The sequence below is a fragment of the Grammomys surdaster genome, unplaced genomic scaffold, assembly GCF_004785775.1.
Source record: "Grammomys surdaster isolate TR1022 unplaced genomic scaffold, NIH_TR_1.0 125984, whole genome shotgun sequence".
Lineage (NCBI taxonomy): Eukaryota > Metazoa > Chordata > Mammalia > Rodentia > Muridae > Grammomys > Grammomys surdaster.
Window position 1 is genome coordinate 2989674 of NW_021620800.1, and position 14201 is coordinate 3003874.

Below are 14201 nucleotides of genomic sequence, written 5' to 3' on the forward strand. Positions count from 1 at the left end.
AGGGGGAGGGGGAGGAAGAGAAGACAGGAGGGGGAGGGGGAGGAAGAGAAGACAGGAGGGGGAAGGAGAGAGATATACATGCACACACATGCACATACCCACAAATAAATAAATATAAGTTAATTTTTTTAAATAAAGACACTAGCATAGAGTATAATTTGTCTCTGTCAGGCACACAAAAGGAGCTACAAAGTCACCAAAAACAGACTAAGAACGTAGGTTACTGCAGAGCGTTTGCCCTGCATGCACAAGGCCCTGGGTTCCATCCCCAGCACAATAAAAGGGACAGCCAGGGTGTCAGAAGCCATCAGAGACGACAGCAAGATTTTCAGAGGAGTGAATACACAAAATTCTCCTTGTAAGCAGCCAAGTGAGGTCTCAGAGTCACTGGTGTAGACGTCAATTGACATTTGAGTCATGGCGCCTAAAGCCACTGCAAAGAATATGTCATTTCATCCCCATCCCTGGCCCAGTGCCCACTGAGATTTACCTTGAAGACGATGGAAAAGTCAACTTCTTTGGTTTCCTTCAGGCCGAGAGGAATCAGAGGAATGGTAAACGCCTCCCTATAAAGAACACAGAGGTTTCATGAACAGCTCACCCTGTACCTGCCCCTTTGCACCTACGGCCTGGGCTCTAACAGGGCAATTCCCATCCTCTAGGTCAACCCAGCACCCCTTCCTTCTCTTTGATTATGGCTCCCAGCATCTTATGATAAGGGACATGACAATCTAACTCAGTGGAGACCTACTGTGTTGGTCTAATTCAGTTTTCAGTTGCCCTCTATGGGCAACTGTGCCGGGGTTAATATTAGGACTGCCCATGTGCACAAGGCCCATGTCTGCTGTTCTTTACTTGGGTGCATGCATCTTTGCTGCACCGGGTCTCCCTCTAGACTACAACCACAGCACGTCCGCTCCTCGCCACAGCACCCTTCCCCGCCCCCAACACCTCCCATAATAGAACCTGGGGCTCTCAAGACGCCCTTCTTTTAGGGATACATCATACCATGTATCTTATTGCACAAATCCCCAGAGGCCACTGAGTCACCCCACAGGTTGACCTGAGAATGCTCCCTGGACCTACATTCCTAAGGGTAGGGCCAGAAGGAAGTTCTGGGTTTTGCAAATAGGGATTTAGCTCTTTGACCTGTAACAAGAGACCTCCATGGGCTGCTGAGCCCAGCCCCAGAGAGAAGGCCAGGAATGCTGGGCAGGGCTGAGTGGACCGTAGCTGAAAGCTGAAACTACCTCTGTGGCACAAGGGTGCTAAAGGTAGGTGAGACCCAACCCAGGTATGTGGCCTCCCCAAAGCCTGCCCGGAAGACTGGACCCTGGGGGAAGCTGCTACGTCTCGTTCTTATCCTTCCAGGCCCGGAGTCCTCCTGTGCCCAGTGAGAAGAGGAACCACAGATATGGTGAAGACTCAAGACACCAGGGTACCTCTAACCCCAGGGTGGCACTAACATGCCTTTCTGGGGCCTAGGCCTCTCTGAGTTTTGTCGTTTGCATACTGAGAGGATGTCTTCTCTGCCCACCTCACAGAAGTGCTCAGATCTAAGGTACTAAGAAAATGACAATTCATTTGGAAAACCTCCAAGGCATCACTCGGAATCCTCCTGTCTCTCTACTTTTCCCAGTGACACAGGAGACGAACCCTAGCCACTGTGAGGCGTGGTCACATGGGGTTGAAAGCCCCTACTTTGTAGGAAGAACAGCCCCCACGCCCACCTCTTCAACACAGCTAACAGGGGACCAGGCTGTGCATACTGCCTGTGCAGACTACCCTGCCTGGAATGCTTGAGCCTCTTAGCCCTTATAGACAAAACACCGGTATCTACCGGCAGAGCACAGGCTGGGAGAACTTTGTGGAGGGGGTGGGGGTGGGATCGTTAGGTTTTGTTTGTTCTCACTGGGCTTTTGAAACTGCATTGGGAGCCCACAGGTAAGCCAGACAAGCACGGATGTCACTGGCCAAAGATCTAGCAGGGTTCCAGGCATGCTTGTTTGTGTCCGCCTTTGAGAAAGGCCCCAGGTAACACACAGATTAGTATTAGGAAATACATATCCCAAGGTGACTCAAAATTCTAGGAAACTACTTCTTGTTTCTGCTCAGGCTCACCGGCTTCTCAAGAAGGCACAGCTTCTCTCCTGATGCAGAAAGCATGGAAACCACTGCCTCGAAGTGTTTTCTTTTGGTTTTATTTTGTTGTAACACTCAGGAATGGGCCTTGTGCAAACTAGGCAAATACTCTACCACTCAGGGCCCCTCCTAAGCAGATGCTCGCTCTACTACTGAGCCACACCCCCAGCCCCTCACTGGGGGATTCTAGGCAGGGGCTCTACCACTGAGCCACGCCCCCAGCCCCTCACTAGGGAATTCTAGGCAGGGGCTCTACCACTGAGCCACGCCCCCAGCCCCTCACTGGGGGATTCTAGGCATGAGCTCTACCACTGAGCCACGCCCCCAGCCCCTCACTGGGGGATCCTAGGCAGGGGCTCTACCACTGAGCCACGCCCCCAGCCCCTCACTGGGGGATTCTAGACAGGGGCTCTACCACTGAGCCACGCCCCCAGCCCCTCACTGGAGGATTCTAGGCATGAGCTCTACCACTGAGCCACGCCCCCAGCCCCTCACTGGGGGATTCTAGGCAGGGGTTCTACCACTGAGCTATACCACCTGCCCACTTTAATTTTGACTCAGTATCTTGTTATGTACCCCAGGCTGGCCTCAAACTCATGATCCCCCTGTCTCAGCTTATTGAATAGCTGAGATCTTTGCCCCAAGCTATCAGACCCTTTTGGTTATTTCTTCTTAAACATGGGTATTTCTCCACTACCCCCACCCCACAAAGGTTCACATCCAGTGAGCAGAGGAACCTCTGGGTTTTCCTGAGTGCCTCACCTCAAATACTCCCCAAGGAATGGTTTTGAATTTCAATACTCATTTCTCAAATGTTTAGCAGGGTCCATTTCTGAAGAACCCTCATTGCGCCATCTTCTTATGGGAATTCAGATGGGCCCCCTACTTTTCATGGTATAACATGTACATGAAATCAGTTTATGCTTTCTTGGTATTTCATTCCCATTCCAGTTCTTTCCCTATAAACCTCAAGTTCACCTCCTTTACCCCAGTTCAGTGTGGCTCGGAGAGTATCTGGAAGGCCCTTGCTTACTCACTCGGTGCCCTGGTACACTCCCACGGAGATGTTGAGACCCTCCAGCTCTTCCTTCAGCATCTGCAGGTCTGAGTTGACAAAGCTCAGCTCCAGGCGAACCTGTTCCCTCACCTTCTGGTTCGTGGCAACTCTGGGAGGGAGGTGGGTTGAGGGTGGGGAGGAGAGAGAGGAAGAGAGACTTTCAGCCAGTATCCTTGCCGAGCGATTCTTGCAAGGAATCTCAGGGGATGACTATCAGACGAGCTATATCAGAGACCCTGGGTACCAGCGCCACCCTGACCACACCAGCCATCAAATGGACCTGAGATGTGGCTGGTAACACCGGCAAGCTTGCTTCCTTCCTTCCTCAGCATCCAAAGTACTGAGATGACAGGCTGAGCCACAAAGCTCAGCTTGATTAATAACTCCAGTGAGAGAGTAAGGCACTGATACCTAGCACAGAAAGAAAGGGAGCAGGAAGAAGGAGAGGAAGAGGAGGAGAAGAGAGAGAGAGAGAGAGAGAGAGAGAGAGAGAGAGAGAGAGAGAGAGATCCTAAAATGTATACAGAGCTGCAGAGAACCAAGAAGAGCCAAAACAATTTTGAGGAAGAAAAACGAAGTCAGAAGACATGGACTATCTGACTAAAAACACCACTCTAGTCAGGCAGATGGCGGTGGCTCACGCCTTTGATCCTAGCCATCAGGAAGCAGAGGCAAGTGGATCTGAGTTTGAGGCTAGCCTGGTCTGCAGTTCTAGAATCACCAGGGTTACACAGAGAAACCCTGTCTCAGGAAAGAAAAAAAACCAACCAGGTCACTATAAAGCTAAAGCAATTTGGCACAGTGTGGAACTGATTAGCATGAAGACGGAGACCAGAAAAGTACAGACAATGCAGAGATGTATCTGTACAGTCATGATCAATTGATTTTGATAAAAATGCTAAAACAGCTGGGGTAGGAGTGGGGATAGGCATTTATTAAAGATGCTGAAGACATCAGACTTCCGCTAGATGCTGGCAGCCAGGAGGGTGGGGTTGGGGGTTGGAGTATTCTAGAACTCTTTGACCTTTGGGCACAAAGATGACTCAGAAATCAGTCCCAAGGTTTGTTTCTTGAACAGGTGAGATGTTTTCCGTTGACTCATTGGTGGAAGGAGCTTTCTCAGATATGGTGTGCCTAGGCAAGATGGTGGATATTCCCAGCTGTCTTTGTCTGGATCTGGCTGGAGGCTAGACAAGTCTAGAACCATCCTGCCTTGGTCAGGGAGCAAGGTTGGAGGCTTAGGTTTGTCAGTTCCTTTGCTCTGTACCCAGAGTGCTTTTCTGAATGAAAACGAACGGCTCCTATGTTCCTTCTTGGAGGCATGTGTCCTTTCTACAGTAGTGATCCAGTGTGCGTCTCTGAGGTGGCGGTGACCTGTCTGAGGAGCATCAGGCAAAGGGTGTTCCAGCCCTTTCCTGCCAAGAAAAAGCACACCAGCACCACAACTCTCCTGTCACGACAACGGTAGGCATCAGCTCCCGCAGGCTCTCACAAAGAGCATGCGCATTCAGTAAGAACTACGCGGACGATCCCACAGTTACGTTCCTGGATGAGTCAAGTCACAAGCATAAACGGGGACAGGCAGGCCACAACTAAGTACTTCCCACAACCACTGAACACACGCCACGTGTTTTCCTGCACCTTGGAGCCCCTGGGGTCTTTTCTTCGAGACAGGGTCTCACATATGACAGCCCAGCCTCACACCTGCCTTGTCTCCTTGGCAACGTTCCGTCTGGTCTCACAGTGGCTCCTCTACCTCCAGGTTCAAAAGGATCATTTTGGTTTGGAGAGAAAGTACTCCCTAAAAGTTGGTGGGTTGAAGGTCTCCAAGCAGAACTCAGAAACGGGGGTTGGAAAAAGCAGCCAGATCATGAAGGTCTCTGACTTTATCTACGTTAACCCACCTACGAATCCTGACGGATCCCTAGCCGGATGGCATTACGGGGCATTATGGGAACATTAGGAGGTGGGGCCTGGCTAGAGAAGAAAGGTCATTAGGTACTTCCCTTTGAAAGGTGTTTTCTTGTCCCCGCCCCTGTCCTGACAGCCACCTTCCCTATTGCCCAGGTGCCTCGGGGCACATGCACCTGACACAGGATAATCCTTTCCTTACGCCCAGAATCAACAGATCCTGACCCAGGATGGCAATTCCAACGAGCTAACCAACAAATCCAGCCTCTTTTTTTTTTTTTTTTTTTTTTTTTTACTATTTTGGTTTTAGTTTTTTGAGACAGATTTCTCTGTGTAGCCCTGGCTGTCCTGCAACTCACTCTGTAGACCAGGCTGGCCTTAATCCTCTTGACTCTGCCTCCCGAATGCTGGGATTAAGGACATGCGTTACGACTGCCTGCTAAATCCAGCCTCTTTGAAGTCCCCCCCCCCACTCTGATATCTGTCATAAAAAGTCCAATGTAGAAACAAACAGTAATTCCAAATTCTGATCCATGTGTCCCTGTCTGTTTTGTGTGGTGCTGGGATGGCACACAGGGCTCTGTGATTGAACTACGTCAGCTCTTCATTTTTAGTTTAGAATAATTTCATTTTCTTCCAAACCTTTCTGTAAACCTGTCCGTGTGAAAACAGGTTCCACGATGACTCTGGGCCTGCCCCATGCTATAGAGACCGTGTGGGACAGCCTAACAGACTCTGGCAGATGTCTTTACTCTGACAGTTGTTCTGCCAGAACCATTCCCACAGTCCACTCTGCCAAGGACTCAAGCGTATATGTATGTGTGTGGAGAGAGAGGTGGCGGGAGGGGGGCTGGAGGGTGGGGCCTCGGGTCACCACCTTGTGCCCTGTATAGACCGTGGTTAAGGCATCAGATCTGTCTCCAGTGTTCAAAGAAGGCAGATACAGGAACAAGCATCAGTCTGAAGGCCAAAGGGGACTCGGCTTGGAACTGACCATGTGAGCAATCACTAAGCTCACAGACAGTCAAGGCCACCCCAGTCTGACACTTGGCCTGGCCATCACAAAGTAACTCTTTCACTTGGTTGTCACTGTATGGCTTTTTCATCCCTTAACTGGTTGCCAATATTTAAAAGTTCGGTGGTCCTAAGATTTTTTTTAAAGCCCCAGTATGGTGGCACAGGCCTAAAATCTGGAATCGGGAGAGGCAGACGCAGGAGAAGCTTGAATTCCAGGCCAGCCAGGGGTACAAAGTGAGACTTTCTTCTCAACAAGACAAAAACAAAACACAGGGAATGTATCTCGGTGGCAGAGTACCTATCCATACATCAAGTCTGGGTGTGGCGGCAACATCTGCAATCCCAGCACTCTGGGAGGCAGAGATAGGAGGATTCTCACAACTTCAAGGCCCAGCCTGAGCTACAGAGTGATTTCTGGGCCAGCCAAGGCTACATAGTGAGACCCTGCCTTGAAAGAAAAAAAACAAAGAAACAAAGAAAGAAGCAAACAAAGAAAGAAAGAAAAGAGAGAAAGAAAAGAAAGAAGAAATTATGATCTAAGCAGTGGATGGCAATGAAATCACACCATATGACAGGTCTCACGGTGGGGGGTGGGGGGAAGGTTTACTAGGGAGGGGTACACTGAGTCTGCCTCTGGTCGAGGGTGGAGGGAAAAGGAGAAAGAAGAGAGGAGGGATTGGCCTTTTATAAGGGGATGAGGAGGATATGTGGCACATGGGGACAGTGGGAATGTGTCACATCTTGGCTATCCTGTTGTTGTTGGGTCCCTGGGGCAGGCGGTGGAGATGCCTGGTTGCTGAAAAAGAGAAAGAAAGAAGGAAAGGAGGAAAGGAGGAAAGGAGGAAAGGAGGAAAGGAAGAAAGAAAGAAAGGAAGAAAGAAAGAAAGAAAGAAAGAAAGAAAGGAGAAAAGGAAGGAAGGAAGGAAGGAAGGAAGGAAGGAAGGAAGGAGGGAAGGAAGGAAGGAAGGAAGGAAGGAAGGGGGAGAAGGGATAGAGGGAGGAAAGGGAGGAGGGGGGAAGAGGAGGGAGGGAAAGAGAATGCCTGTTTGTGCTGTGGTTCATGTCTGTGATAGTGGCACTAAGGAGGCTGAGACAGGAAGATCTCGCCAGTTCCAGGCCAGCCTGGGCTATATGCTGCAGGCCAGCCTGGGCTATACATTATACACTCCTCCACCTCCACCATTCCTCACAGCTCCCTGCATGGAGTCTTGCTCTGACCCACTCACTCACCAGCAGGTACAAAGACACTTGCAAGCCTCAGGGTGAGGCTCTCCTGATTCAGTCTAACTAGCAGTGTAAGAAGGCAGTCTGAAGCTTTAACCAGAATGGTTAAGCAACCTGTTCTTTGACTCAAGAACTAGTTAAAATCGAACAACCTGGTAACTTGCTTTAATCTCTCTGCCTCAGAAATACTATCAGGTTTCTGCCTCCCCCTTTCACAAGGGAGGGAAAGGAAGGAACCTGGCGGGCAGATTTCCTAACAGAGCCCAGCATGGTGCACTTCAAAGTACCAGCTAGCTCCCAGCAAGTTCAGGAAGCTCGCTGACTCTTCTTGGATCAGGGAAGGGGAGGACCTTCAAGGGACCTGAAACCTCCCCACTCACAGCTTCTGTCCAGTCACGATGACCCGTGCAGTTAATGGCAGGGACCTTCATTTCCAAGCCTGCATTTCTCGGGATGTTTTCCCAAATACCCTCTTGCCTATATTGTAATTGTTCTACCCTCATCACAGAATCTTAGTAGGACATCAGGCAATCTGAGGACAGGACAGCCATGCCCAATATATGACAGTAATTACCTGCTGCTAGTAGCAGCAGCCAGGGACACTGTGGGGCCAGAGTGAAGCTTGGCCTGATGCCCTTCTTGATGTCAGGAAACTCTGGTGTCAGTTGAGTCAGATTAATAAATACCTCCGGGTTTCCTCTAACAACAGTCTCTAAATGCATAGGTGTGTTGAGTCAGATTAATAAATACCTCTGGGTTTCCTCTAACAGTCTCTACACGGGGACACTTTAAGCTTATCAGTTCTAGGAGAATCATTTACAACTCTGTCCCACCCTATCTTGACCTATCAGCTAAACAACTGCTAACCTGACAGTGTGACTGAGTCTGACCTGGGACCCAGAGAGGTTGTCTGCTGGTGCTGTTAACAGAGCAAGGCAGACGGGACAGCTCTAATGTCTGCTATAAAAGCAAAACAACAACAACAAACCCAAATAAACAAACAAACAAACAAAACAAAAACTCTAAAACAGGCTGGACAGGTGGCTCAGCTGATAAAGGTGCTTGCTGCCAAGCCCGACAGCTAGAGTTCGAGCCCCAGGATTTTACATGATAGGAGGAAACTGACCACACAAAGTTACCCTCTGCATGGGGATGCACGAATGTGCACGTGTACACACATACACACGTACACACACAGACACACACACACACACACACACACACACGAAGAGGCAAAAGCAGGAGAATCAGGAGTTTGAGGTCATCCTTAACTACATAACAAGTTTTAAGCCAGCCTAGGCTACATGAGATCCTGCCTCATAAAACCAAAGAACTACCCTGTAGGGCTCTGAAGAAGGGAAGGGGAGATGGGGGATGGGTCAGCAAGTAAAAGCACCTGACGCTAGATACTCAGGACGCCGCATGTTCTAAGCGCCAGAAATGAGGCCCTGTCTCACCAAGATGGGAGAGAGCCGATAGCCAAAGGCTGTCCTCTGAGGGAAGAGTCTGCACTCTTAGCGAGCTGGCACACTGCACTTAAGGGTGTGGGGAGGATTTACAGCCGTCTAGACGCAGGTACAGCTTTCCTGAGCTCTGCTTGATAAGTAACTATTTTATCTCTACAGCACAGTACTGAGGTACAACCTGCCCCTGCTCTCTCATTAACTCTCATGCTTTTCTAGATGGGGTTTTGCTACTTTGTCCAGGTGTCTCAAACCCCAGGATTCAACCAATCCCCCTGCCTCAGATGCTCGCGTAGCTGAAACCACGGGTATGTTCCACCGTGTCCTGTTTATGACTCCTCTCATTAGAAAGGTGGACACTGCTAGTAATAGAAGTGTCCCGTTCTTTCTTTTCTTATGTCCCCTCTCTTATCCATCAACACGTGTTTACTGAGCACTGACTCTATCAGGCATAACTCTGGGCAGTGGAAAAAGGAGTCAAGCCCAGAAACAAATGCTAAGACAGCAACTGGACCTGTAAACAACATGGCCACAGCTGAGGGCTGGAGAGACAGATGCTCTGCAGGTAAGAGCACTGGCTGCTCTTACAGAGAACAGAACCTAAGCTCTGTTCCCAGCACTGGCGTGGTGGCTCATAACCATCTGCAATTCCAGTTCCAGGGGATCTGCAATGCCTCCTCTGGCCTCCATGGGTGCTAGGTACCACATAGTGCACACACATACATGCAGGCAAACACTCATAGACATAAAATTAAAATAAACTGCCGGGCAGTGGTGGCGCACGCCTTTAATCCCAGCACTTGGGAGGCAGAGGCAGGTGGATTTCTGAGTTCGAGGGTTCGAGGCTAGCCTGGTCTACAGAATGAGTTCCAGGACAGCCAGGGCTACACAGAGAAACCCTGTCTCGAAAAAACCAAAATAAATAAATAAATAAATAAAATAAATAAATAAATAAAATAAAATAATCATATATATGTATATGTGTGTATATATATATATGTATATACACACATACATACGCATACACACATAGCTGTGATTCCACTGTCTGTCACAATTCTCCACAAACACAGGGTAGACACAACGTCTTTGTCTTTAACATGACCAAGCTCTAGGAAAGGACCTGTCCAGACATCCCCAAAGAGAAGGAAATCTCAAAGCTGAAAAGCAAGACCCCAGCTGAGGGTCTGGGCTCTGTCTGTCTGATGGGAGAACCAGAGCTCCTGGCCGAGGCAGCAAAAACAGAGGTACCTACTTCAGAAGGTTCTCGGCTCCTGTTCGCATCCGAACAGCCTTCAGGATCTGCTGGTTCAAGGCAGCCCTTTGATTCTGCAGCTTGCTCCGGCCAGTTTGTGCAAGGGGATTACAACCCTGAGCGGAAAAGAAGAGACACCCGTTAAGAGATCGGTTACACCCAAAATGATGACATTCTATGAGAAAAAAAAAAAAAGTGTTTAACTAACCTATAAAGTCTCACCGTCAAAACTGCCCAAACATGAGCTGAACAAAGAGGACCCCAATGAACACAACACACCAAAGTGGACGGGGAAGAGCTCACACAGCCTCACCCCTACACAAAGAACTACAGGCAACTGTGGAGAGCCCTAGCCTCAGTGGAAGGGGCGCTTCTCCCCAGGATGAGTGCACCGATTGGTGTTTAGAGTAGCAAAGGCTCAGCCCTAAAAACAAACATACCAGTCACACTATACGAACTGAACAGGTTATATTTTGGAATACATTATGCCTGTAGACATATACATATATGCATACAATAGCAATTAGTGGAAAAGGAGCCATGAATTTGAAGGAGATTGGGAAAGGGTCTATAGGAGAGTTGGGAGGGAAGGGAGGGAAGAGAGAGATGCGGTAATTGTATTCTCGAAAAAAAAAAATTTAAATGACAATGTAGAAATCAAAATAAGGAAACTCATTTTTTTTAAAAAACACAAAAATCGCCGGGCAGTGGTGGCGCACGCCTTTAGTCCCAGCACTTGGGAGGCAGAGGCAGGTGGATTTCTGAGTTCGAGGCCAGCCTGGTCTACAGAGTGAGTTCCAGGACAGCCAGGGCTATACAGAGAAACCCTGTCTCGAAAAACCAAAAAAAAAAAAAAATCATACTAACACAGCCCTGAAACAGACACTGTGAGCTGGTGTCTTTTGCTCCAGTCTGTTTTCTCCCACCACAATAATGACATTCACGATCCTCTTTCCCAGTATTAAAAATGCACCAACGTGTATGTAGCATCTCGGCTCAAATCAGCCCACTGAGCACTCATTACAAAGGTACCCAAGCCCAGCACGGGCCACATCTCCAGAATCCAGGAGGGGAGAAAGCACTGCCTGCACTCTGTCTGAGCACAGTGCACCAACCTTATCAGTCAAGAGATGACGGTGGGAACACTCTAAAAGCTGGGCTCCCGGACACCAGCCAGGGCCAGCCCAGCCCACAACCACACTAAAGCAGCCTGAGGCCCAACACATAACCCTCTCCAGCACTGTGGTACTCAGGGCTTGCTGTACTTTCTCATTGTGCTCTCAAGAATTTCCCGAGGGGGCTGAGAGATGGTGGTTAAGAGCATAGACTGCGATTATAGGGACCTGAGTTTAATTCCCAGCTCCCATAACACCACCACCTCTTAACTCCAGCTCCAGGGAGATTCAACGCCCTCTACTGGCCTCTTTGGGCACCTGCAGTCATGTATATATTCCTCCACACATGCCCACACCCATACACAGACTTAAAGATATTAAAAATAAATAGATAAAAATTCCTCTTAGAATACAGTATTCCTTACAGACAAGAGTAAAGTATAGTGACTCACATCTATAATCTCCAGAAACTCAGGCAGGAGGATTGCTGTATGTCCCAGGCCAGCCTGGGCTACAGAGCAAGACCCAGTCTCAAAAAAAAAAAAAAAAAAAAACAAGCAAAAGAGGCTGGTGAGATCGCTCAGTGTGCAAAGCTGCCTCCTGCCAAGCCTGAGGACCTGAGTTCAAACCCTGGGACCCACTTGGTAGAAGGTAAGAACATGCCTCTGCAGGTTGAACTCTGACCTCCACAGGCACACGGTAGCACACACCACCAGAATAATAGCCACAACACCCCTGATCTCCACAGGCATGCCATAGTGCACACAGACATCAAAATAACAATAACAAATAAAATTGTATAGAAGTTCAGAACAAAAAGATTGCATAACATTGCCTATTTTTTTCTAAAAGACCTATAACGTCCTTATACCTGGAATACTGGATTATTTCTTAGACTCCATTTTTTTTTCCCCTTAAAAATTGGTTAGGATCTCAGCAGTCCAGGCTGGGGACGGGCAGATCTCCATGAGTTGGAAGCCAACCTGGTCTACATAATGAGACCCTGTCTCAAAAACAAACAAGACTGTTTAAGAGTGCTGAGGATTCAAGTTAGGCAGGGTCTGTGAGTGTGCAGGGCAGGTGCCTTACTACCCAGGTGCACACTCAAGTCAGTATTTTCATTTGGTACACATATATGAATACACATTTTTTTTTGAAACTCTGGAGTGTTTTCTCTAAGATATATTTCTAGGGCAGTCAATCTAGGGCCTTTTTAGAGCTAAGAGCCAGCCAATGGGCCCCCAGGAAAGAACAGCATACAAACTGACCTGCGGACATCCCTTGTGCTCACTGTCATTGGAGTAAATCTCCATTTTCTTTTCAGTAACAGCTTTACCGAGAAATTGATACACGACAATATTCACCATTTCGGATAAAGAAATAGATGGGATATTGGAATGGACTATCAAATTTGAACTGCCACTTGTGACTGCTTTAGGTAACATGGAGGTCACATTACTAACTGAGATAAGTCAAACACTAGAAGAAAAGCATTGTAAGGTCTCATGGGTATGAAGAACACCCCTGCCCCCCCCCACACACACACGGGAGCCCACATGCATACCCACAAAGCCACACATACAGAGATAAAAGAATTAAACATTAAACAATGGTAGAGGTGGAAAATATTGAACAAGGTAATACATGAGATGGTCCTGTCTTAAGAGTCTAAGAATGTACTGGACACCGTGGTGCACACCTTTAATCCCAGCACTCAGGAGGCAGAGGCTAGTGGATCTCTGAGTTCAAGGCCAGCCTGGTCTACAAAGTGAGTTCCAGGACAGCACAGCTACATAGTGAGACTCTGTCTTAAAAAACTAAAAAAAAAAAAAAAAAAAAATTAAAATTAGTCTAAGGATACTAAGGTATAGCAAAGACAGAAAAGATGACTGTATCTGGGATTCCAGAGAAATGAGATTTTAGTTGCTCTTACCACAAAAAAAAAAACCCACAAAACAAAACAAACAAAAAAACTTGTCACTGTACAGAGTTATATTTGTGTAAACATTACCCTAACTGATAGCATCAAGTTACAGAAAGGAACTGCACACAATGTAATTGTTTTAGAAGTCTGTCCTTAACCATCTGACCAGTTCTGGCTGGACACACCTGTACCCTCAGCACAGCTGAGGCAAGAGGGTCATGAGTTCCAGAACCCGGTGTCACAGCTAAAACCTATCAGCAAAACAAAACAAAAATGCCACCCACCCAACCGTTTAAAGCACCCAGGACCTGGAGACAGCCTTCAGACACGGAGTGCAGGCTTGCTTTGTTCAAGGCCCTGGCTCAGTCCCCAACTGAATCAACGAAAGAGTACTCCAGTCAGTCTTCTTTGTTTTAACATCTTCACTACTAAACATGGCCATCACTTATTTCAGATTTTGGAACATCTTAGCATCTCAAAAAAGAAACTGAGCATCCATTTCTTAGCCCTGAGTTCTGCTAGCTTTTTTTAGGGAGCTGTTTTGTTTTGTTTTCGTTTTGTCCTGTACAGATTTTGCTCATTGTGGATACTTCATATAAATAGAACATTCAATATATGGCCTTCTGTCTGTCTTCTTCCACACAGTGCATTGATTTCTCGTGTGTGTGTGTGTGTGTGTGTGTGTGTGTGTGTGTGTGTGTGTGTCACTCCTCCAGTGACTCCAGGCGTCACTCCTCAGGTGCCATCCATCTTTGTGTTGATACAGTCTCTCACTGGCCTGGAGCTCCCAAGTAGGCTAGAGCAGCTGCTCAGAGAGGCCCAGGCTCCACCATTTCTACCACCTCAGTGTTCACAAGCTTGCAGCTGGGGATTGAACTCCAGTCCCCCAAGCACTTTACCAACTAGCTTTCTCTTCTTCTTCTCTACCCCAATATTACTGTGTTTCACTGTTTGAAAGGGTATTACTACATAGCCCAGGCTGGCCTTAATCTGAGCTCCCCCTGCCTTAGCTTCCTACATTCCGGGCCTATCGCCCAGTGCCCCAACACCTGGCTAGCATATTGTTTTCAAAGTTCACCCAGATCACAGCCTG

General features: G+C 48.0%; 1 protein-coding gene across 1 annotated transcript in view; it reads right to left on the minus strand.

The window, feature by feature from the left end:
* Positions 1-14201, minus strand: part of Rhpn2 (rhophilin Rho GTPase binding protein 2) — a 59627-nt gene that overhangs the window by 28694 nt on the left and 16732 nt on the right. The window contains exons 2-4 of the mRNA XM_028754196.1: positions 10070-10185; positions 3180-3308; positions 491-566 (exon numbers count right to left, since the gene is read on the minus strand). Coding sequence (XP_028610029.1) covers positions 491-566; positions 3180-3308; positions 10070-10185 — 321 coding nt within the window. The remainder of the gene's footprint in view (positions 1-490; positions 567-3179; positions 3309-10069; positions 10186-14201) is intronic.